The sequence below is a fragment of the Nipponia nippon genome, unplaced genomic scaffold, assembly GCF_047370975.1.
Source record: "Nipponia nippon isolate SJK-2023a ecotype South Korea unplaced genomic scaffold, ASM4737097v1 scaffold_5, whole genome shotgun sequence".
NCBI classification, from domain to species: domain Eukaryota; kingdom Metazoa; phylum Chordata; class Aves; order Pelecaniformes; family Threskiornithidae; genus Nipponia; species Nipponia nippon.
Genome location: NW_028262369.1, coordinates 9916286 through 9940241, shown reverse-complemented (window position 1 = coordinate 9940241; position 23956 = coordinate 9916286). Strand labels below are relative to the sequence as shown.

At 43.4% G+C, this 23956-nt stretch overlaps 2 protein-coding genes across 11 annotated transcripts; one reads left to right on the top strand and one right to left on the bottom strand.

Annotated features, from left to right (window-relative positions):
* Positions 1–49: 49 nt before the first annotated feature.
* Positions 50–23680, bottom strand: REXO5 (RNA exonuclease 5). 9 transcript variants are annotated; one of them, XM_087732054.1, is made up of 21 exons: positions 23552–23680; positions 22281–22420; positions 18024–18146; positions 16315–16436; positions 15323–15449; positions 14363–14447; positions 12819–12968; positions 12588–12676; positions 11654–11769; positions 10696–10834; positions 10038–10132; positions 9104–9206; positions 8354–8490; positions 7924–8050; positions 7469–7579; positions 7205–7342; positions 6366–6458; positions 5636–5855; positions 4911–5104; positions 4177–4286; positions 1821–2037 (listed from the first exon to the last, which is right to left on the bottom strand). In XM_087732054.1, exons 3-21 carry the CDS (start codon positions 18141–18143, stop codon positions 1968–1970), a joined length of 2346 nt encoding a protein of 781 aa, XP_087588180.1. In that variant the 5' UTR covers positions 18144–18146; positions 22281–22420; positions 23552–23680; the 3' UTR covers positions 1821–1967. The 9 variants fall into 9 exon arrangements, with proteins under 9 accessions (XP_087588185.1, XP_087588180.1, XP_087588186.1 ...); XM_087732060.1 differs by lacking the exons at positions 22281–22420; positions 23552–23680 and adding exons at positions 16728–16900; positions 17831–17940 and having other exon boundaries at positions 18024–18097; XM_087732053.1 differs by lacking the exons at positions 22281–22420; positions 23552–23680 and adding an exon at positions 18401–18467.
* Positions 18509–23935, top strand: ERI2 (ERI1 exoribonuclease family member 2). 2 transcript variants are annotated; one of them, XM_087732064.1, is made up of 8 exons: positions 18509–18614; positions 18809–18948; positions 19309–19436; positions 19592–19748; positions 20315–20415; positions 21592–21628; positions 22289–22377; positions 22588–23935. In XM_087732064.1, exons 1-8 carry the CDS (start codon positions 18592–18594, stop codon positions 23929–23931), a joined length of 2019 nt encoding a protein of 672 aa, XP_087588190.1. In that variant the 5' UTR covers positions 18509–18591; the 3' UTR covers positions 23932–23935. The 2 variants fall into 2 exon arrangements, with proteins under 2 accessions (XP_087588190.1, XP_087588189.1); XM_087732063.1 differs by having other exon boundaries at positions 21547–21628.
* Positions 23936–23956: the final 21 nt, after the last annotated feature.

Sequence of the window (23956 nt, the reverse complement as noted above, 5' to 3'; positions counted from 1 at the left end):
CTCCACGGGGAAGGGAACTTGCACGCCGTTCTGCGCGTTACCGAAGAAATGAGTAACGTTTGTGGTGTTTACATAATGACACGCTGGTGTTCACTTTTTTGTGCTCAAGCTTTGTACAAAATGTTTTATTTAAAGCTGAAGTCCTTTTTACATTTTCAATTAAAAGGGGACAAATTAATTATTTTTTCATGCCTATAAATAGGACTCTTGCTAGTTTTATTTGTCATGTCCAGAGTTTCTCAAGCAGGAATCCCGGCTGCTTACTAAATCCTGCCTAGCCCTTGCAGGGAGGTGACCACATCGTTTTTCAGTGCATGGAATGAAAACTAGCTGGTTTTTTTCAACTTTGCAGTGGAACTGTCTACACCAAGGAGATGCTGGATGCAAACAGTCCTAAAAGGAGCGTATTCTTACAGAGGGACGGGTGCTGAGGTCAGTCCGCCATTCACCCCCTTCCACTGAGCTGCCCGACCCCTGGGCTCTGCGGGGCTGGCTCGGCAGTGGCGACCGGCAGCGCCGGGCGAAGGGACGGACTCCTTCCGCGTTCGGCACTAGCACTGACCGTGATGCTTACCCCAGGTTGCAGCAGCTACAGCCAAAGGATGCCAGGCTCACTTGGAGCGGATAAAGTACCTTTTTAAAGGAAAAAAAAAACCCGTCTGCATTCATCTTGCTTAATAATAGATTTCATTTCAGTTTTCGAGGCTTTAAATTTAGGTACGAACGACGCTGACGTGAGCATCTCCTGCCCGCTCACTGGTGCTGCCTCTGGGCTCGTGCTGCATCTGCCTTTCTCTCCCTTGCCTTTATTTTTGCCTGCCCCTCCACGCAGCAGCTCCCAGCTTCTACGTGATGAGCTGCTCTGTGCTCAGGAGCCCGGCGAAATGAACTTGGGGTTGGAAAGTAGGAGAGTGTAAATATTCTATCGATCAATCGGCTGCATTTAATGATTTCTGGAATAATAACTAGTTCAGCTTTATCCCAGCCTATTCTAGTTCATATCTAGAAATCCTTCGTCTCACGTTCAAACCTTGTAACAAACATTTCCTTTTAATTTTTCTTTTTGAGTGCCAACAGTCTCTTGGGCATCCTCGTGCTTGGAAATCCGTATGTTAACAGGCGATGCTCAAGCAGCCTTTAAGTAGCAATGGCTGCAAAGCACAGGACTGAAGCTGTCCGGCTGCAAATCACCTCATCCTGCTGCTGGTAACGCGCAGAGTCTTACTGCAACTCTGTGCCTCCAGCTCCCTGCGGAAAGCGGTGATGTGTGAAGTTCGCAGAGACATGTGCTTTCCTTAAAATGGCCCTCGCCCCTCCCACAGCCACACTGTAACTTCTATTTTTTCTTCTTTTTTTGTGTGTGAGGGGGGTGGGGGGCGGTCGGGGGGGGGGGAGGAGAAAGTGGAGATTGTCCAAGAAGTATGAATCACCAATTCCTCCTTTCCATGGACTAAGTACAGTACTTTCCCGGAAAGGAGGCAGCGACTCTGCTTCAGAGCTGGCACAGCACGTTTCCAGAAATCCACACAATTCCCCGAGAACAGCTTTTAACCGCTGAGCAGCTGCTGCAGGTACTACACTAACTTGCCTTGCTGGTTTACAGCCTGCAGTGTTTCAGTGACGACAACCCCGCGGGTACGTCAGTCTCCGTCAACAACCGACGCGCTGAGTTACACCTTACAGGCCCATACTGATCGGCTTTTGTGCAGCGCTCCCCCGGTTTGCCCCCAGCGCCTCCTCAGCGCTTGCCTAGCTCACCCCCTGCCAAGGAAAACTGCCACAGCAAGAAGGGTTAATGGAAAAGGTTTTGTGCTTTAAGATGTTTTGAATGGCTTTTATTTTTAGACTTTGTAAAAGATACAGAGTGAAAGCCTATTGTTCTTATGGTAAGAGATCTTTACAAAGACATCAATATTTAAAGTAATTAAAAATATCTTAACAAAAGCTTTGCTTAAAAACTTGGCGGTTTAACAAGCACTCCTCCCTCCGTCATCTTTTATTCCCATCAGACCAAGGCCAGCTTGTGATCCATGCATGCTGCAACAGAAACAAGAGGTGCGTTATTTCTGCTCAGGGTAGCCTTGATGCACATAAGGTCTAGTAGTGAGAAGCCTGCAGCCCTCAGGGTCAGCAGATTGAAAAACTTTATTATTTTTTTTTCCACCCAACAATTATTTGGCATTCTTTTTAATCAAGAAACCTCCTCTGGACTATCAGTCCTCGGGGAAACAGTAATACAGGAACCTCACTTGGCAAGAAACCTCGTCCAAGCCTGGGAGGAAGCTCCCGTCCACCCCACTCAGCAGCCTGAGAGATGTGAGCCCAGGCTCTGGGGGCTTCTGCAGGCTCCTTGTGGATGCGAACGCCTGAATCCCCTGTTCTGCTAGTGGGATTCACACCCCTCGGTGATGTGAGACAACAGGCAAGCGTGTGCTAAATGAGGCTAGTGAGAGATGGCCCTTGAAAAGCAAATCTGGACCTGCTGAGACCAGTGAATCTGCTGCAGAAGACACAGTGTGGAGGGTAACTCCACAGCCATCCTCTCCTCAAAGCTCTCCAGCGGGGCTGATGGGTTAGTACGCAAAGTAACTGAGGTGACACAGTGGCGTAGAGAAGAGGCCAATGACTGATTGCTCAGAAAGGTAAAAACTGACTCGGTTATAGCCCAGAAGGCGGCAGCAGCTGATTAAAGGATCACATGCACTACGAAACTGCCCGCAGAGGTTAGCCCTCAGTTCAGGCCACCCCCCATGGCTGATTTAAACTGCGGCAGTATTTGACACCAACCTTGTGCAAGAAACCATTTACACACAGCTACATGCACTCAGCACTTCTCTAATAAGGTAGGAATTGCTGCTGTCTCATTTTGTATGCTATTATTCTTCGGTGGTGGGCACAGCTGAATGACCTTTACTTAAGAACACAAATTATTGGAAAAAAAAATTAAAAAAATATTCTTTTTAAAAAAAGTTATTGAAAACTCAACAAGTAGAGCAGATCGTGCCAAGAGCAGTCCTTGGCATGAGCCTTGCTGAAATGGCTTGTCACTGGCATTAAGCCTAAATATACTCTTGGCTTGGGATGCATCTCCCATCTAGGGACGCCGTTTGGTGCAGAGGCTAATACAGCATCATGAGTCTTCTCAGGGAGCTTTGCACGGAAGAGAAGGGAACCTGGCGTGGCTGCCCAGCCAGGCAGAAGGGATGCTGCCGAGCAGCTCTGTCTCCCTGCTTCTATTTCAGGGCCTGTCGTCTCTCTCCAGAAGGAATGGTACCCGTTCTGTTGAAGGGGAAGTGAAGAAAAGGAAGGGTAGATGTGACCTTTATTTGACTGTCTGAACAGAGACAGAGTGAGAGAACAGAAAGAAGACTGCTGAAATAAGTATGTACTCTGTAACTAGGGCCTTGCCTGGGAAAGATTTAACCTTTCTGGTTAATAATTAAGCAGTGAATGATTGTGGCAGTTCAGGCCCCAGGGTCTGGATTGCAGGAAGCCCACCCCATCTGGAAGCATCTTCGATATTCGCACTGAAGCCCAACTCAACTCTAGGAGTTGCCCTTTCCTATGAAAGCTTAAGGACTCGGTGAGAGTGTTCTTTTTTTTCCAATCGTGTCCCTTACGTAAGAACGAGGGCATGAACCACCTCCTTGAGCAGCTGTGGCTGAAGCACATACAGCAGGGTACCACAAGCCAGCTGGTAGATGGTGCCTTGGCTGCAGCAGTTAGGTGGTTTTAAAAAACAAACAAAAGCCCACCAAAACCACCCCAAAACACTGTCTGCTGTGGAAACTCTGCTCGATTCGCTCATAAGCACATAAAACTTACCTTGCTGTCAGCAGGGATGAAACATCCAACAGGGGAAGGTAGGTGAACTGAGAATACCTGTCTAATTAATCAACACTCTGTACTTCAGCCTTGCTAATCTGGACCATCAGCTACGTAAGTGGTTTCAGCACTTGTGCTTGTTCCGGATCAGGCATGGCTTATGGGCAGAACTTACTGTTCGGGTTTTATTGGCCTAACATGAAAGTCAGACTGAGTTAAGTACAGCAGCATCTTCAGGCCTTCTCTCAGGCTTTCACTTCCTTGTGCAGGGTTTTAATTTTTAGTAGATTAAGATAAAAATATTTGGCTGTGTATTTTCCTTGGCTCTTTGCAAAATAAGTGGCAAGTTACCTGTTCACTCCAGGAAAAAGAACAACGCACAGGGTGTTATTCTGCAGACTTCTATAAAGCTTCTTGATATGCTGGTCTAACTTCTTCACCTTTTTCCTTGTATCCTGCTCCTGCATAACAGAATATAAGTATTAAAATCCCCAATTCATCTGCAGATCTGTAGCAATCACACTTAAAAGCGTGTGTGGCAAGACTGGCCCTCAGGCAGTGTCAGGGTGAGGACAGCAGTGATTCTGTTACGGGCTGGCATGTGGCAGTGCAGTGGCTCAGCAGCAGGGAGAACCACGTGCCCTACTCAAATGGTGCTACAGCTTCCTCCAGTAAAAACGAGAGCTGCAACTAGAGCTGTTCCCTCCTGTAGGGCTGCACAACCAGGCACTTCTCCCTCTGACTCCCATACCCACTTGCTACACCTGTACATTGCTCCGTCTGCTCTCAAGTGGTAGGCTTCAGTTCCTGCGTAGCATCGCTCACTGCCCCGAGCAGCTATGCTGGTTGGTTTTTCTTTTTAAGTCTATACAGTATCCTGCGGACATCACATTATCTCACGTGGTATTACCTCTCCAAACTGTGTTGTGGGACCTGATCCTTGGCAGCCTCGCTGCTCCAGCGCAAGGAGACCCTTTCGTTACACGCAGCTCTGCACCTAAGTCTGCTCAAAGTTACCACTCCCGGTTGCCAGGGCAGTACCTCCTCACTAACTGCAACAAACATCAGCATAGCCTTAAACTCACAGAGTCAGACAGTTGCTCCATTTTCTCACACAAGGTGTTTCCTCCTTGCTTCCCATTGCTGTGATTCATTTGCTGAATCCATCTCCAGAGGTGACCTGAAGCAAGAGCATTCCTACTTCTTAGTTTTCTACCCTTCACAGTCCATCCATTTATAACTTCAAGGGCATCCACAGCACTCTGTGATGTCTGGAATTCTGAAACGCAAAGAGAAGGGGAAACATGCTTTGGCAGTGATGCTGCTGCCCTGTTCCTTGGCACCTGTCGGGCAGGGATAAAGGTGTGGAGCAGGAGGGAGACGAGAAACTGAAATCACTGCAGCAAGCAGATTGTCATCTTGCTACAGGTAAACATCAGACTGTAGAAATGCCCGTTAACTGCAACAGCACTCATCCTGTTCTCCTCACCTTTTTTAGACGTGATTACTCATCTGTGTGAAGCTGCACAGTAGCCAGCCCTCACGTTGAGGTACTGGAGCCAATGAGCTATCCTGGAACTTCTCTAAGTAAATATCACCTTTTCTTTTAAGCAGGTTTTTTTTCCCTTTTAAGTATTTAGCTGTAAACTGCTCCTCCAAACAATACATGCTTTCACTGGAGTATTTTAAATACCATCACTTTGAGCATACACGGGTTTCAGTAGCTCTTGCTGTGTCTGTGCAAAGTCCCAAGGGCTGCTGAATGGGCTTACTTGAAGGAAATAAGCAGGCTGTATGTGAAGCTACTTACTGAGGAAACAGCAGTTCCTGTGCTTTCCACTCTGGAGATCCTTTGGCAGGAACAGTGTTTCCAGGTCTTGCAACTGGCTGAATTCTTCTTGCAAGTCCGTCTCTGTTATTGACTTCTTTAAACCCGCCACATAAATCACACCTTCGTTTTCTACATCCAGTTCTAGTTCCTTTATCAAAACATCGCAGTCCAGCATTGCTGCAGTGACAGGTCTCTGAACCTGGGGTGGATTCAGCAGGAACAAACACAGCACATCAGCCCAAGCAGCTCTGTGTTCTGAGCTTCTTTTTTTAACTTATTTTCTCCCATTACCCAAAGTTGACAAACTATTTTCCCTCTCTTGAAAAAAATATGACTAATGAAGGCTAACTTAGTCATGAAAAAGGAAGAGAGATCATGTTTGTAATGCAGAAACACTATAAAATTAAGAACCCCAGACTTTGTATATGGCATTTTAACACCCTGTTACTTGTCTCTTCCTTTTAAAGTTGCAGCTGGAGGTCAGAATGCTTTCTAACCCCCTTCTGCTGACAGGCAGAAAGGAAGAAAGAGGGCTATAGCCATTTCCTTTCTGCCAGTGGCTCTAAATTGTCCAGGGACAGGGAGAGGGTAACAGCACAACCAGCCAGCATTTGCTGACGCTATGCTGTGAGTAGATGTTAAAAGAGAAATACTGGATGCTGGTCCTCTGCTCAACATAACTTGGGTTTTTGCTATTTGCATTGTTTACCTTAATGCAGGATCCCGCTACCTCAGCTCCATTTAGGCTTTCCACGGCAAGCTGGGCAGCTTCCAGCACTTCATATTGGATACAGACATAAGGCTTGAAACAGAATGGTAAGATACTTCAGGCTTACCAATAAGACACATTAGCCCTCCCTTTTTAAACGTCAGGTCTTAATAAAGTTGTGTTTTCTTTTAAAAATAGACTATAAAAAGGTTTGGGGGTAATATATGTAACACTCCATATACCATAGCTGTTAAAAACAACCTTCAATTAGCTCATCAATTAATAACAACCTTTTTTTGCCATTAAAGGCCTTAGCATATCAATTCTCTAGAGAGGGATGAAAATAATCTCAGCTTCTCCAATGCTCAAAGTCCTCTAGCTTGAACAGCACAGTTAAGCCACATGAGCTGTGTTTATTCTTGTCATTGTGTGGAGCAGCTTTTAGATACCCTGAATTCATAGAATCATCAAGGTTGGAAAAGACCCTTAAGATCATCGAGTCCAACCGTTAACCCAGCACTGCCAAGTCCATCTATACCATGTCCTCGAGCACCATGTCTATCCGTCTTTTAAATACCTCCAGGGATGGAGACTCAACCACTTCCCTGGGCAGCCTGTTCCAATGCTTGACCACCCTTTCAGTGAAGAAGTTTTTCCTAATATCCAACCTAAACCTCCCCTGGCGCAGCTTGAATTGTTGTAGCTGATGACTAAATAATCAGGAAAAAAATCCCCAAACAAAGTAACTGGTATTTCAGTGGTTCTAATCTTATCTTTCCAGGAGATTACTCAGGCCTTCCATGCCTGTCAGCAAGCTTAATGCTTGGAGTGCTCCTCACCTGGTACGTTTCAGTTACCACTGTAAGAGACTGGATTGGTCCACACCTCCCAAATTCTTTTTTCACAGACTTCAGGCAAAAGCTTTCTTCAAAAGGACCTGCGTAAATTGTCAGCATGTCAGTCAGCTTGCTTCTCACCTGTAGGAACACAGATTAGAGAAGGAACTTCACAAAGCAAAAGAACTAACTACTTCATGCCTCCAGATAAATAACATCTCTTTCCAAGCTCAGCAATGAAGGCTATTCTCAAAAAAAAAATAGTACCTTTTCACAAAGTCTAGCAGGAAGGTGAGATGCAATGTACTCTGGACCCAGACTGAACTGAACGATACTGAATGTGGACAGGGGAACATCTTGTAAGGCTCTCTGAAGGATCTGGAGGGAAAAGAGTGTACAAGGGTCAAAGAGGTACAAGACAATTGTACTGCAGAGGATCAGAAACAAAGCTATGGAACTGAATTCCCAACTTTAATTTTCATTATTGTCCAAGGAAGCCCTCAGGCAGAAATTCTTCTTCAGTGAGTCATGAGAGGATGTAGAGGATCAAAGCTTATTTCCGAAATGTTAAAATGGATTTGGCTAACCTGGTATTAACACTATTGCTAACAGTACTGTCAGTCAGCTTTTTAAAATAGGACTCATCTACCCACCCCCAGAATAAGAAGAACTTTGAACTACTTTGATGCTTGCTTAGACCAACCCACTCTAAGTCCATTCACCTGTTTGTTTGAAGTGCTCAGGTTACTCTGACACAGGCCAGAAGAGTCTAGTTCCTGTCTGCCCAAAAGGAGCGGTTTTTGGCCAGTCACCTGCAAGCAGTCTAAAAAACTAGCAGAGAGAAGCAAGCTGTGAATCACAGTACTTATCAATATGGTGAATTAAAAGCTTTCAAGAAGTGCTTGTCAGAGAAAAATGATACGGTTCATTAAAGGAATTTGAAAGAATATTCTTGTCCTCAACATCAAAAGAAGCCTAGAAAATGCTTTGTGAAACTTAGGATGCAACTTCTGAAAGTTTTTCAGTGCTATGCTACAATTATTTGTGTCTCTCAGAAGATCCTGATGGCTCCTGAAAAACGTAATGCACTTCTTTGATTTTTACTGAGGATTCAACTGAAGGAAAAACATGCATGTCTGAGAATCTTATTACCATGGTTTGGACAAATGTGGAGGCTCATTCAGCTGTTTCTGGACCCTACGTCCTTGTGGCTGTAACGCAGCTTTGTTCTGTGAGACCTCAGCCAGTTTTTCAGTTGTCAGAAGCATCTCCAAGTTTAGTTCTGCTACCTTGGGGAAGGAAAAAGATTAGTAGTTGACTTTCATCTCAGCTAATTGTTGTTAACCAAAAAGCATGTGCTTTCTCTATGAGTCACCTAGGCACACTCCACAGTAGTGAAGAAAGACAGGCATTAATTTCTTGCCTTATTATTTTCTGTTGTCATTTTCAAGCATGCAGCACTCACAGCATCAACCAGTAATCATCTCCAAAAAAGTTCTCTCAGAAACCAATGATACAAGCAAGAGACTCATAAAACCAGCTGAATCACTACCACAACATACAAGGTCTCTCACTTCAGTCATCTGGAAAAATGACAGGCATTCCTGTAGGCTGGAAGTGTCTCAATCCTTCTTTATCCAAAGCCCCTCTTCAAGATCAGCAGCAATGCTGATTCACGTCAGTGTTTGCGTACTGAAATGCTGGTAATGCTCCAGGTTATTAAGATACCTGGATATACGCTGAAAGTAACAAGCTGCCAAAATTGAGGCCTCTATCACAGCTCCATTTTCTCTTTTAAATCAACAAGAGGATGGGCAGGAATGTTTGGGGTTTTTTTTCATTCATAAGCACAACTTGTACGTACTGTGATTAAGGACAGAAATCTTAATTAGATATAGCTACCTTTGCTGGTCCTTGCTCAATAAAGAATTGAGCCAATTCCAATGCAGCTCTAGCATCTTCTGCAGGATCATGCCCAAGCTTCTGTTCACACTGAATCTCCTTCCTAGGGCATCAAAATTAGGTGTACAGGCAGGTTATCTGTTTTTCCACACTGATCAACATCCTGTCTTTTCTAAACTGGGTCCTTTTCGGGCAAAATAGCTTTCCCCTCTCCAAAAAGGATTTCAGTTCTGTGCAGCAGCGTTCTTGTGAAATATTCCCAAAAGTTACTGCAAGAAATGTTTTTGCAATGTTGAGCAAAACACTGTTTACCAGGTTTGACAGAAGCAGTGCTAACACTCAGTACTCTGATGCATGACTATTTTTAATTTTACTTCTTCCTTGACCAATGACCCAACTCACAATTTGCACACAGACAGGGAGGGAACCTCCAACTCCGTGAAGTTTGACGCTGCAGAGTATTAATATTCATTACATGAATGGTGAGAACTGTATCGCTATGACATTCTATCTGGTGGCAGCTAGTATACTGAGGAATACGATTTAAATCAGTAAATCATACTTTCATACATTAGCCTTTCTTTCTTGCTAACTGCAACAGATCTCCGTTGCATGAGCCAGAGTGTCTTTGTTGCTCTACAATTCAATACGCTGGTACTGCTACAGACTTGTAGCTAGTTTTGTGAGGACGCAAATCTGGTTGGGTCACAGCGTCCCTGCTTGCTCAAAGACAAGCCGATTTATTATGCTGCCTGATGTTTCAAACAGGCAGTAAATTCTTCTTTATCATGTCTATTTGCACAGCCTGCTCCTTTCTTTTGAATTTTAGTGAAAAAAAAAAAAAATTCTGATGCTACTAATGGAAAAGCAAGACCCTATGACCTGCCCGTGACAGTTTCTAATATTTCCCATGACAATACAATAATAATCTTACCCTAAAACAGCTTTTGCTAGAAATTTTAACTTAAATCTTCGACCTTCATTTCTGGCAAAAAGCAATGAAGTATCAATAACACTGGGGTGGATCATCTGGAGGAGACAAAACATCACCAGTTTAATTTAAGAACAGCAGTCATACAGAATTGGGCAGTAACTCCATTGTTATCTGTGCCGCTGCCTTTTCATTTCAGTTGCCAGTTTCTCAGTGACAGATAACTGGTCCACAACAAGAGAGCAGATGGGAATAATGAAACAAGCCCAACTCTCCTTTCTGACACTCTATTGGGAAGACCTAGACTGGGTTAGAAAGATTAATTTTGATTCAAGCATTTTAGGTTGGTTAAATTAAATATAGGAAGGACTTCGGTTCTTCCTCTGACAGCGCTGTCAAAAGCATCTGCCTGAAGCAGAGAGGTAAAGCTTCTGTTGCAACCGTATCTATGTCTGGACAGACTCCTCCCTTCCTTTTGGGTTCTGAATGGCCCCTTGCAAGTTTTATAGATGTAAGGAGAGTCTTTCTCTTTTAAATCCTTACAGACATAAGGCTATTCATAATAAAAAGCAATTAACAAGTGTTCACTAATAAAAAGGAATTGTTTATAGAGTTTTTTCATGTCTGAAATGAGTATCACAGCATTGGGAAAAATACTCACTTCCAAAGCCTGAAGATCAGCATTCAGAGAATGACCCACCAATACTGCATCATGGGGAAGCATTTTTTTTAGTCTGGTTTGGATGTCTCGCAGTCTTGTTTTCACTGGAAGAAGCATTTTCTTTGTGATTCCTGAGAATCTTCAAAAGAAAAGTTGGATGAGGTAAAAGCAACACATTAGCAGCAGCGCCTACTGGAGAATATTACAGGCAGGGCATGTAAAATATGAACCGAGTATAACTAATGACAGAATGCTATTTACTGCTTTCTGTTCCAACATAAGAGGGTATACCGCAGGTATATTAAACTGCTATGAGTGCTACCACATCTGTTTCAAAATCTTATCTTGCTCAAATATAACTTAAGTGATGCAGCTCTTAGCATCAGATAGCACAGGTAAGGAAATACTGCAAGACTGATGGCGGAAGGAGATGATTCCAAGTAACCTGAGGGGACTGGCATGTCACCTCCTGGATAAAGCCAGGCAAAGTTCTAGAGAAGACAAGGCTTGAGTTTTGTCTGCTTTTGTTATAATCCTGAGCCCAGCCCTAGAGGTGTGTGAAAGCTGATAGGCTGCTCTATTCATTTTTTACAGATGAGCAAGCTTAACTATGGAGCAGAGAGACGCAGATTGCAATCCCGTACTCTTACCCTGTATGCTGTTATAACCAGCAGTAGAAAGTAACTCGTACTGTGTATTGCTAATCTGTAACAGAACTTTTCCTAGAACACTGCAGAATGATAATGCTTCTGCCTAGCCACATGGGCACTACGTAGCAGAGAGTATACATAATGTCGGTTATTCTAATCACATAGCAAGAACTGTATTCTTAACAGAGTAAAATGCAGTAGGCATCTGTGCAGACCAAAGCCTTTTGAAAGGTCCTGTGTAACAGGTTTAATTTGAAAGGGTTGCAGCTCTTAAAGACGAAGAGATAAGAAACTTATGTGCAAGTCACCTGGTGCGGTAGTTCACTACTGTGCTTTCAGGTTTGACTAGTTCATTCAAGAGGCATTGACCCTGTGCATCCACCAAAGAGACACGAGTGACTTCATTCCCTTTTGCAGTCAGGCACTGTCAGGAAGAAGCAGAGGCAGTTGTTGAATCAGCATGATGCTGCCACTCAAAAACCTTAGCTAACAGCTGCTTTGGCTACTAAGGAGTTACTCAACTTAGAGATCTACCATTCATAGCTAGCTGTTTTATACTGTAGCAAGCTTCATTTTAATTGTTACATGCCCACCATAAGCACAGCAAACACACAGGCAAGCACAACACAAAGAAAACAGTTACAAAGAAGTGCTGATTTCACAGTATCAGCCTGTGCTCTGTACCGCAGAGCTGTCACTGAGAGCATCTTCACCAGAGAAGATGCACAGTTTAAAAGCAGAGCCCAGGTTGTATCATTAGTTACTCAATGCTGATGCCAAATAAGCATCTCTGCAAGGTCAAAACTGCACTGAAGGAGGCATCTTCACCTCAGCATACTGCCAGAAGAACTGTGATGGCCAAACGAAAGATGTGTGATAGGGAAGTATCTTTCCTTTCCCAAACCTCGGGGAGGGCTGGGAAGAGGAATTCCCCAGCAGTCTCAGGGGTTACTGCAGCATTGCTGATGGGCCTGGCAGATCCAGCTGCTGCTCTGACAGCCAATGCAGAACTGAGCTCTCTGCTGCACTGCTCAATATTTCTGTCTTGTCGCCAGAACCTCTTCCTGAGTCCCTCCCGTGGCTGCATTAGCACTGGTACCATCAATGAAGGGACTGGCAGCAGATATTAATACATCAGAAGTGGTTTAGCAAATACAGAGGGTGCTTGGCTCACTTTGGAATAGCTGGTAGCAGTTTGGTTGCTTGGCTGTATTTTGTAAGGCCACAGACATTTATTTTTACCATTTCACAATCCAGACCAAAGAGGGGGCTGCTGTCCGTCCTCTGCTGATCACACTCTGTATGTATATAGCCCTTACATCCAGGGGAGCCTAGAATGAAAAGACACCCATGAATAACAAACAGACCTCTCTCTTCTAAAACTCATCACGTATCTTATATGACCAAACATATCACTAACTGTCAAAATTAAAAAACAAACAAACAACCAAACAAAAGTCCTCAAAAACTGACCTTTTATGGGATAGTCATTTTTTTTCTGTTCTTCTAAAGTTAGAGTATAGCTAGTAAGGCCTCGTTTTTTTTCTCCGTATTTCCGAATGATGGGATCACATTGCAAGTCTGAACTTTTAGGAATACATTCACTGCTAGCGGAAGTCAAACCTGTAAAATACAGGAGCATCTGTCAAGCTCAGATAGCACTCCCTATTTGCAGTCAGTTTTCTGCATTGACATACACACTAAGAGGCTACACCATTTGAAAGGAAAACACTACCTGGAACAATAAATGGGAGATATAGATAGATAGATAGATAGACAGACAGACAGATCGATCGATTTATAGATCTGTCTATTGCCAGTTTACTTCTCTTGCTCACTCCCCAGTTTTTTTTAATATATATATATATGTATCTAGTTTATATCTCATTTATTTTGTGTGTGTGTATATATACACACACACTATATACATTATATATACATAATTATATGCACAATACTATATATATAATGTATATAGTGTATATACTAGATATATATATAAAATATACTTAATATTCAGGATACTTCCATCTTTTCCCAGTTCAGCTACTGACACTGCTGGCTGATACAGAAGCAAGTCACATCACAAGTCTCTGTCTCACATTCCTTTCAGAAATAGAGAGAATGAACTTGCCTTGTAAGCATGACAACATAATCATCTCTTACTTCATGTGAGCTGTAAAAGAAGTTCTCTTTTTTTTTTTTCTACCTTCTCTGTGAAATTCTTTCCGTAAGTATTGTCAGGAGAAAACGTGCTCTAAGTGGGGCTTACAAGGAAGCAAGCACTGAACTGACACCAGAATCCACAGCTGTATAAAGTTAAATTATCCTGTAGGTGATTCTCTGCAGATTGCACTTAAAAGAAAAATATACCTGACATCTCAGATCTGTGACTGTGCAGTAGGTTTACAGTCAGGATGCTAGAGGACTTTGTCAATACATTGAAAGCAACAGCTGTTCATTCTCCCATTTAGGACTTGAATTCAAGATTCTGTGTTACACTTCTAACAATTTCAGTGAAGTTCGCATTGTAGTCTCTTGCAGGTTTTGTACAAGCCTGTTGGATTACAATCACCTCTACAAAGAGTGTAAAAATAGGAAATCAGTCGTCAACACACCCATTCTTTACCTTGATTTGCTACTCAGTATAAAAAAGAAAACCAAGAAGAAATGAGTAACTACTTAACTTGAATCTAATTTATCTCTCTCTAACTTTTATTAGATACATCTTAGAATAAAATAATCACAAAATGGATAACAAAGCATCAGGATTTTGGATTAAACATGTCAAAAACTTTCTCTCTGCTTTTTGCATTTACTTGTGACAATAAGCCCAACAGAGAGTTACTGAACTAGTTAGGGTAACCAGTCTCATGGTTTAAGCCATTGTATGCTTTCCTTTGTAAACACGTTTACCATAGCAGCACGCTGCAATTGCACAGGATGCAAAGTCATAAATTACTGCCGAAAGTGAATCACTGTGGTTAAAAGAGATGATGCAAAACCAAGCAAGATACCTTGTGCAGTGTTTTGAGGTTTCAGGTTTGCTCCTGCTCCATACAGGCTGGCTAGGAAGTTGGCGCAAGGTGTTAATGTGAATCTCTGAAAAAGGAGATGTGTTAGAGACTTTGAAACAGAAGCAGAAATATCAAGCAAATGAGATATTTCTTGATCCCCAAACCAGCCAAATTTAGAGGAGGATGGATAAAGAAGTAGTGGAAATCTGTTTGGTGTTTTCCCAAGGAAGAAAAAACCCCAACACAAACTAAACCTGTTTTAATGACAGACGATAACAGGATTCTTTGTACTAAGGGACAGATTTGCCTTGCCTGATACGATCAAGAAGGCAAATCTCAAGACTTTCTTTGATAGAAACTAAAGCAAGTTCCAGACTTTCCAGTTAAGCTGTGATTTGCATCTGCTGCAGTTCAGGGAGAATTCTCTAGAAGTGTGAATCAAAGTGCTTCTTTCTTTCTTCCTTCAAAAACATTGCTTGTAACTCAGAAAATTAAAATAATTCTTCTAATAATCTTTTCATGAAATGGAAGAAACTTGACGTAAAGTGCAAATAGTAAAAGTGAGATTTTTCAACGAGTGGGAATAGCATAACTCAATGTTGAGAGTCTTCTCACTCACTCAGAGTAAATTCCAAATTAACCAAGATATTTTTAATCTCATTGGCATCCTGAAGATGCAGGAAGCGTAATAGTCAGAGGACTGAAACATCAATACAAGTTTCACCTGGTAAGGCTTCAAAGACGCAAGTCTTGAAAACCTGTTTCTAATATTAAAGCCTTGCCCTTTGTTTTGAGCTGACAACAGCTACAAATAGATCCTCTCATTAGCTTGCTTTGAGAGTCAAAGATGGCCACTTCCTATGGGAGAAGGCGATCATTTCACTGCAGTGATTAATCCTTGGGACATGGTTTCAGGACTGGAAGAAGTTTAGAAGACAGCAATACAGTTTGGGGACTTACATGCCGGAAGACTTTTCTGAGGTGTTTGAACTGCAAATAGAATTTGTAGAAATGGAGTTGGCTCATTTCATGTAGGACAATAACCACAACCCCAGCCAGGTGGCTTTGGTGATAAATACGGCACCAGCTGCAGTTAAAAAAAAAAAAAAAATCAAAACAATTATCAAGCACTTTTAAAAACAAACTTGGAACCAGCCCAGCTTTTCAGACAGTGAATGGCAAAGTGCCAAATGACTTCAAGGAGAAGAGGCTTTATAGCTTATCTCAAACAGCCACATATTCCTGGAAGCAACATAATATGGGAGACAGACAAAGAATGAGTTATAGCAAAATTTTGCTGCAGTACCGTTTCAAGACATTTATATGCATCAGAATGTGAATACACGAGTAACTTCAGCTGTAGTGATGCAGTCTAGTGAATTAATGCATCAACAAAAGTTTCACAAAATCATTTTCTATACACTACTAAAAATCTCAAGTGGGATTATTTTTGCCTTGAGTTTCATTTCAAGATTCATTACATTTCACCATATTTTTGCCATCTGAGGTTATATACCCTCCTCAGCCTTTCCCGTCCATTGCTGAGAAGCTGCTCTGAAAAAGGGCAAAATGATTAAAATGTTTTTCCCAAAACACTCTAGAACACTCTGCTTCAATTATATCTGACATAAAACCTGTTAATATTTTTTGTGTTATGATAATATTTTTAACGTGGTATTTCATTTCTCAGTGTGTGAAGCTTCTTCTGTTCCACAAAATTGTTTAGTTTTTGCATGAAACAAAACTATGAATTGGCTGAATTTCTGTCAGAAGAGGAATTCTGGTCTCTGGCCAAGTCTAACAACAACTGTATCTACATAATACAGGCTGTCATTGTGGTAACTGCGTTGCAAGGATTCCAAAACCAGCGTGGCCAATATGCCTTTAGGTACGTTTTCACAACATGCGAGGACACAAGAGAGGGTTGATTCCCGAATATGAATGTGTTATACCTGGGTTGTGTTGCATTGTGGCATTTTCCCAAAGCTGCATACTTTAACAGTTCATACAGCTGGTCACAGCTGATTTCGCAGTCCTCACCAAATAAAGCTGCTGACAAGCGAGATGACTTTTCCTGTAAAAAGGTAAAGGTTTTAAAAAGAAAGGTTTTATGTAATCACACCACTTCATGGAAAATTAAGTGAATGATATGGTAAAAGGAAACCATTTACTATTTGGATACAATCAACCAACTACATTTAAAATAACTCTTCCACTCATTATGGGCAAAAGTTTCCTTTCAGATCACACTTTAATATTAAATTTACTATCAATATTTCAGCAACCCAGGTACTCTAACTTCAAATGTTTATTAAATAAAAGATTAGTGTAAGTAGATGTATGTAGTAAGGAGACTTAAAGTTACTTGATTTGCAAACACGATGTTCTGCTCTCTCAACCCATTCACCCACTTGCTGCTGTAGAGCTTTGGGCATTTATACAAGTGTTATATGTAGCCATTTCATGTAAGGGTTTGCTGAAACCCATTTACTTAATTTACATTATGTGATCTGTTTTGGCAGATGGGTTTGCTGACCCCTGCAGGCAAAAAAAAAAAGTTTCAGTAAAATCCCAGGAAACTGCAGGAAGAGTGGAGACTGTACCACACAGTTCAACACAACAGCTCTTTAAGCCAAAATGCACAAATTCTCCTAAAAGCTAATCAGCAAGTTAATGTATGATTTTGGAGACCTGTTCCAATGGAGCTCCTTTGACCTGTAAGAATTTTAAAGATACTCTTTTTTTATGTGATGAAAAGACATCACAGCATACAGGGGAAAAGAAAAAAAGACCATAGAAAATGACAGAATATCAAATCCCCCAGGACAAACAACTACCAGAAGTTGTGTGTTCCCCACCACACTAACAAGCCTCGTGCTCATTAATTTTGACAGAGCCTGCCCACGTGGGGTTGAGCCGGTGCATTTTTAAAGCCATCTGTCATTGGGTAAGAAAGCTGAACAGAGGTGACACCCTTTGAGGTTCAAGTGGTTAAGAATCATCTGGTAATAACAACACAGGCTGGTGTAATTGTTAGTCCCTCATCTCTCATGCTAAGTTAGACAAATAAGTAATGACACGTTGTTTTCAATACAGCCTAATGAGAGCTTTGCAAAAAAAAAAAATCCCACCAAACAGCAGAAGTTTAATTTCACCAAGCAAAGGCTACCTGCGAACCACAGGAATTTCAGTCTCTAATCAGGTACCAATGAGACTGACCGCGCAGGTCAGACACGCTTACTCTTGTCCATACAGGGCACAAAATAAGTTGTAACCTGGGTGAGTAAGGTGTTACCGCGAGGTTGAAACTTTGGGCTGATTTGCATCCTTTAGGTGTGAACGTGCTGAGCAGACACAATGCTCCTTCTGAGATCTCCTTTGTTTAGGAAAGAACGATATTGCAGAGCGTATTTATTTTTTGACAGAATTCCTTCAATGCAAATGCCCAACGCTCAACCAAGCCATTACCTGTAGGTATTCTCTTCAGCCAGTCCTCTAGCTAGACTGCCAGTAAACCACGTTTTTGCTGAGTTTCCAGCATCCCAACGTGTGATGCAATAAACCTACCCAAAGGGCGGCTGTAAGAGAGAAACACCGCACAGCCACCGGCCTGCAGCGCCGCCTCACAACGCCCGTGCGCCGGCAGCGCTCCGCGCCTCACCTCGGGGACCCGGCCGCCGCCATCCGCCTTCCTCCGCTTCCGAGCCGCCTGCCGTTCCCCCGCCTCCTCACCGGCTCCGGCGGGCCTTTTGTAGCCGTTTACGCAGCCAGCCTTCCCCATGGCCTACGGAAGAAAGCGCCGCGGGGTGAGGGCGGCGCGGGGCGATGCCGCCACGGCCCCTCAGAGCGGGGGGACGGCCCGGGCTGTCAGTCAGACCGGGCCCCTCCGGGGCAGGCCCCAGCGCCCGCCCGCTGCCCGGGCTCGCCGGGCAGCATCGGGAGGGGGGATCGTCCGCAGCCCTGACGCCGTGGGGCGGCTCCCCGGCCGCTCCCTCCTCCCCCGGTGCCCCGAGGAGGGACCTCGGCCGCGGATCCCACCTCAGCCACGCCGGCCTCTCGGGCCACCGGGGAGCACGCCGCCTCGGCACGCGGCTACCTGCGCCTGTCTGCGGGCAAGGCCAGAGCAGCCGATCCGCCGACAGCGCGGGTGGAGGCGGGGCCGCCGCCGCCAGCGGGAGGTTTGAAGTGGCCGCCACGGCGCCTAGGCCGCTCCGGGGCTGAGGGCGGAGATGGCCACCAAGCGCCTGGCCAGGTACGGGGCCGGGCGTGCGGGGCGGGGGGTCCCTCGCACGGAGGACCCCGAAGGGACCGGGGGGTGGTGGGGGTGTGTCGGTGTCGGTGTCGGTGTCGGTGTCCGGGCCGGCGAGGCCCTGAGGGGGCCGGGGCGGGGCGGGCCCCCTCAGCACGGGGATGCTGAGGCGGTGCCGGCGCCGCTGCGGTCCGCAGGCAGCTGGGGCTGGCGCGGAGCAGTGCGCGGGCGCGGAGCGGCGCGCAGGCGGCGGCGGAGCAGCGCTTCGCCTACCTGATCGTCGTCGACTTCGAGGCCACTTGCTGGCGGCAGGCGGGGCGGCGCGGCCCCGAGATCAGTGAGTGCGGCGGCGCGGGGAGCGGGCGGGGGCGGCCCCGGCCCCGGCCCCGGCCCCGGCCCCGGCCCCGGCCCCGGCCCCGGCCCCGGCCCCGGCCCCGGCGGGGCGGGAGGGCGCTCGGCGGCCGGGCGGCGAAGGGCAGCAGCCCGGCTGCGGGGAGGAGGGGGTGGCCGGGGGCCTGGCGATGACAGGAGGCAGCTTTGACCGCCGTCTCGTCACTGCACGGTGTTCCTTCTAATTCCTGACATTTCAACCCCAGGTTAATGGAATAATTTCTGTGAACAGCTTTAACCTTTCTGGCTTTGTGTTTTGGGGTTCTGTTTGTTTGTTTGTTTGTTTCTCGTTTTGTTTTTGTCACAGTTGAATTTCCAGCAGTCCTGTTGAACACTTCAACAGGAGAGACTGAATCTGAATTCCACACATATGTCCAGCCCCAGGAGCATCCTATTCTCTCTGAATTTTGTACAGAACTAACTGGCATAACACAGGTATAATTACTACTTAGTATTATTTTACACCGTTATAATTGCAATTTACTATTTTTTTTTTTTAAACATGCCTGTAAAGAGCTAAAGAGAAACAAATTTCAAATGAACTTCAGTGCATACTAACACATACATACTTCTTGTTCTGTTTCATAAAGGATCAAGTTGATGAAGGGGTCCCTCTAAAAATTTGTTTATCACAGTTTTTGAAATGGATTCAAAAGATAAAAAAGGAGAAGAAAATTACATTCAGTTCAGATATTCCAAGTCATTCTACTTCAGAGGCAAAACCATGTACCTTTGTTACTTGGACAGGTAAATAAAGTTTTCATTTGCTTTTTCTGTGGAATAGTACACATAAAAATGAACATTTGGTGGTGCTAGTGAGATTGCGTCTTCCCTTCTAGGGAGCCAAAATCCTGTTATTAGGTATTGAAGATGTACAGTATTGGGTTAAGACTGAAAATATGCAATGCATTGAATCCTCGTTTGTTCACTACATCTTTGTCTGCAGGGTCTGACATCGTTACATTTTTCTGCTTTACATATAGTTAATTGTGTCACCATTCTTAATGTGTCTAAATGATTTAATGAGGTCTTTGAGATCTTTACCCATCATGAAGTCATTCTTTACTAACAATCGGCATTCACTTCTCCTGATGCCCCACTGCAGCAGCCCTGGTGCTTTTCATGTACAAAGACTTCGTTAGCCTGTGCTAACAAAGCCCGTTAGCCTATGCTTCCTGTCCAGCAGTACAGGACGCTACTAGAGTGTTGACGGTATGTCCCTTTATGTAGATTTTAAACCATGTTTATGTAGATTTTAGGCCTGTTCTTTAGTGATGGATTATTTGTGGTTTGTTTTTTTTTTTCCCGTGCAGACTGGGACCTGGGTGTGTGTTTGCAGTATGAGTGTAAAAGGAAGCAGCTGCAAAAACCCGACATTTTAAACTCCTGGATTGATCTCAAAGCAACATACAGGGTGAGAAGATCGATAGACTGTGAAACATTTATACCCATATTATCATCTCAAAGGCTAACTGTATCTGAGGTTACAAGAAAATATTGTATGTTCCAGTGACTAGAGTAACCCATTTGTTTTCTTTCCACGTTGTTATCGCTCGGTAACAAATTGCATGCCCTAGAACTGTGTGAATTTTAATAGAAATCTCAATGCTAGGAAAACCACCTGGTGTTACTGTTGATAAATGAATGATAATCCCAGGAGAATTTTTCGAGCTGCCTTTCCTTTCCTGACATCTTTTGCTCTGCTTGCTTTCTAACTTCCCCGGTTTTGTGTGCTCTTATTGCTGCCTTGCATTGCTGCATGGAAAACAGCCATCGCCATCTGTTTAGGGGTACTTAAAGGTCTAGCATGTGAACTGTACATGGACCAGAAAGTATATTCTGAACAGCATGAATAATACTGAAAAAATGAATGAATTTTTTATTACACAGTCTACACTGCAATAGAGTTCTAACTTGGGGGCTAAGAGCACCTAAGTGTACCTTCCCCTGTGTAGTCACGGAAGCTTTCAAAGGGTGCTCCAGTCTGCCTTTCCTGACACTTGGAGCTTAGGCTCTTAACCTAGGTAGCAGAATTTGGTCTCTAAAGACAAACAGCGTGAATATTCTCCCTTTCTTGTGACCAAATGAGATACTGGGAGTGAGTAGCAATACTCACTTTTTCTCAAAAAAAAAAAAAAATTTATACCTATGCCAAATATATTCATGCCCATGCCTTTGCAATATGCAACAGTTTAAACATCTCAAGATATTATTTGTAGTTGTATTCTTCCATGCTGCTCTGTCAAGGCCTTCATCAGTGTAAGCCATAAAGTGCAAATGAATGACACTCCAGAGTTAAGACAGAATTGATTAGTTTAAGACTGAGAGAAGGGATTCATGGTTCTTTCCATTCCAATATGTAGCAGGGTAAGTCACTTACTGCCTTATGCTTATTTATCACACCTGTAAAATGAAGATACCTGGCTTGCACAATTGCCTTGTGAGATTTATTATTCATAAGGTGATATTTCTGAAATGGTTTTCACTTCACTATCAAGAGGTTTTGAAATGCTTTATGTTAAGCACCTGCATTTTTTTTCCTTAGGCCTTCTATAATAGGAAGCCTAAGGGGCTAAATGGTGCTTTGCAGGATTTGGGGATAGCTTTTGAAGGACGGGAACATTCTGGTAAGTACAATATGATGATCCTCGTTTTAATATACATGTGTTTTTATAAAGCTAAATAGCTACTATTTAGCTTTAGTTAGCTAAACTAAAGCAGCTAGTAACTGCTAGTCGTTACTTTAAATAGTAACTATTATTTCTGGGTTATGCAATGTTCTGTCCTACAAAAACATCAAAACAAGAAGGGCTAGATGCTTCAAAGATCAGAGTTTGTCATTTCTAACCTCATGCTTTATCTCTGAAATCTCTCCTAGTGCTATTGAGTGCATGTTCAACAAGATCAATCTCTGAATTGTTAGGGCACAAAACAAAAGAGGCGGAGGAAGGATAAGGAAAATTGATTTTACCCAGTAGCTCTGGACAGCGTATTAGTGTAAGAGAATACCAGCACAATATCAATTTTTTTTACATGATTAATAAAACAGTACAAGGATTTTAAAAATTGTGGGTGTATATTCAGCTCTATGGATTGGTCCTTCACATGTTTCAGCACAGGAAATTTTTTACTTCTGCTGCCCTTTTTTGAACTAGATAACTGTGTGTCAGAGTCCCGTGGATCCCTGTCACTTATGTAAGGCTTACCTAGATCACATTTTTCCAACAGTAAGAATTAGCCCCAGTAGTGTTTAAAAAGAAGACATTAATATAACCATACTTTTGAAGGGTTGGATGATTCTCGGAATACTGCCCGTCTTGCTTGGAGGCTGATTTGTGATGGATGTGTGCTGAAGGTTACTAAATCTTTGGATAAGGTTAGTAACTACTTCATATCTTCCCTTCTACTTGCTTTGTAGCCTGGAATACAGATGAAAGGTGAGCTATTCAAATAATAAACCCAGCATCTTGACTGTGAATTGAACAGAACATCCCTAGGCTGATACACTTATTAATTTTGTGCATTGATTCCTAAAACTTCTGGGTATTCACTTTCCAAAATCTCCTTTTGTTTACGGACTCCCTAGGCACAGCCGAAAAATAATTTAATTTCCGGAACACTGACTATCAACTTTGCTGACAAGACTCCACTGGGAAGTAACAGCAGACCTGAAGCATCTAGAGATGGAACTTGCGAAACAAACTCTCTGGCTGAGAAAAACCACAATGGCATTGCTGGAATTAAGATAAATTCTAATGTACAAACTGAAGAACAACAGACTACTTGCACTGATTCCTCTGCAGATGTCCACATTGTACCTAGCAGCAGCTCAAGGACCGAGTTACACGCTCAAGCCCAAAGCTCCTCAGCAGCATCTACTGACAGATTTCTTGTCCCTCCTGAGCAGGCACAGCAATCTCACAGTACTGTAGCAACAGGCCTCCGGCAAGGATTGAGCAACGGGCAGCCTCTGGGTACAGCCAGATGTAGTGCTCCAGTACCTGCATCAGGACTAGTGCTCGTCTCCACTACCGTCTCCTCAGTTAATATCTCCAACGAGGATATCAGTACTAGTTCTGAGTGCTTATCTCTGTTGACTGACTGGGAAGATGTCGCTTTAATACCAGAATCTCAATCTGAACAAAATTCAGACTGTGTTCAATTCAAAGATGACTCAAGTACAGAAATTTTAACAGTGTTTGAAGAGAAAACAATTTCGAAGCAATCGGCTGTGATGAGTTCAGATAAGCAAAGTTTGGAGAAAACTGTAGTACCTGTGGAACCTCTGAAATCTATCGTTTACAAAAGTCCTGATACTACTGTCTATAATGTAGGAGCAGTACAAAGGCAGACTTCAAATTTTTCAGCTTTTAAGTTACCACCTGCAAAGGTAAATGCTATTTCAGCACAATCAGCATTAATTGGAAATTATTCTACTCCTTCAGAGGTTCCTAAAAGAAAGCCAACTAGTCCAAAAATGTTCCCACCAGCAAAAAAACAGTCTTTTGCTATATATCAAGAGAAAACCGCATCTTTTGATCATTCCTTACCTTTAAGAAATTCAGATTTGCCCAAAGTGTCTCCTGCCATTCTGAACTCCACAGTCGATTTGAATCAGTCTGTAAGAGCTGTGAAAAATGGAAAACCAACTCCCCCTCTATGTAACTGTGGTCGAAGAGCTAAAAAACTGTATGTGTCAAATGCTGGTCCAAATCATGGCAAAGCATTTTTTTGTTGTCCTGTTGGCAAGTGTGAAGGTAATAAGAAAGGTTGTGGATACTTCAAGTGGGAATATGTGCTTCTAAAACAGAAATCTCATGGTCTCACCCTGAATGCAGATGCTTTGACCTCTCTTAGAACTTACACCAGTAATTCAGGAAATTCTTCCAACAAAAAATATGTGTGTCTTAGACCCTCTATGAGAACTTGAAAACTGATGATTTTTTTTTTGTCTC

What these genes read in the sequence shown, in the direction of transcription:
- REXO5 (XM_087732054.1), bottom strand. Translation starts at nt 18,143, where the DNA reads ATGGGGAAGGCTGGCTGCGTAAACGGCTACAAAAGGCCCGCCGGAGCC. An exon ending in TTGAGCAAGGACCAGCAAAG is followed by an intron (nt 8,491 to 9,103) that starts GTAGCTATATCT and finishes TCCTTCCCCAAG; the next exon opens with GTAGCAGAACTAAACTTGGA. An exon ending in CTTTTTCCTGGAGTGAACAG is followed by an intron (nt 2,038 to 4,176) that starts GTAACTTGCCAC and finishes TTTCTGTTGCAG; the next exon opens with CATGCATGGATCACAAGCTG.
- ERI2 (XM_087732063.1), top strand. Translation starts at nt 18,592, where the DNA reads ATGGCCACCAAGCGCCTGGCCAG. An exon ending in AACTAACTGGCATAACACAG is followed by an intron (nt 19,437 to 19,591) that starts GTATAATTACTA and finishes TGTTTCATAAAG; the next exon opens with GATCAAGTTGATGAAGGGGT. An exon ending in TACCTTTGTTACTTGGACAG is followed by an intron (nt 19,749 to 20,314) that starts GTAAATAAAGTT and finishes TTTCCCGTGCAG; the next exon opens with ACTGGGACCTGGGTGTGTGT.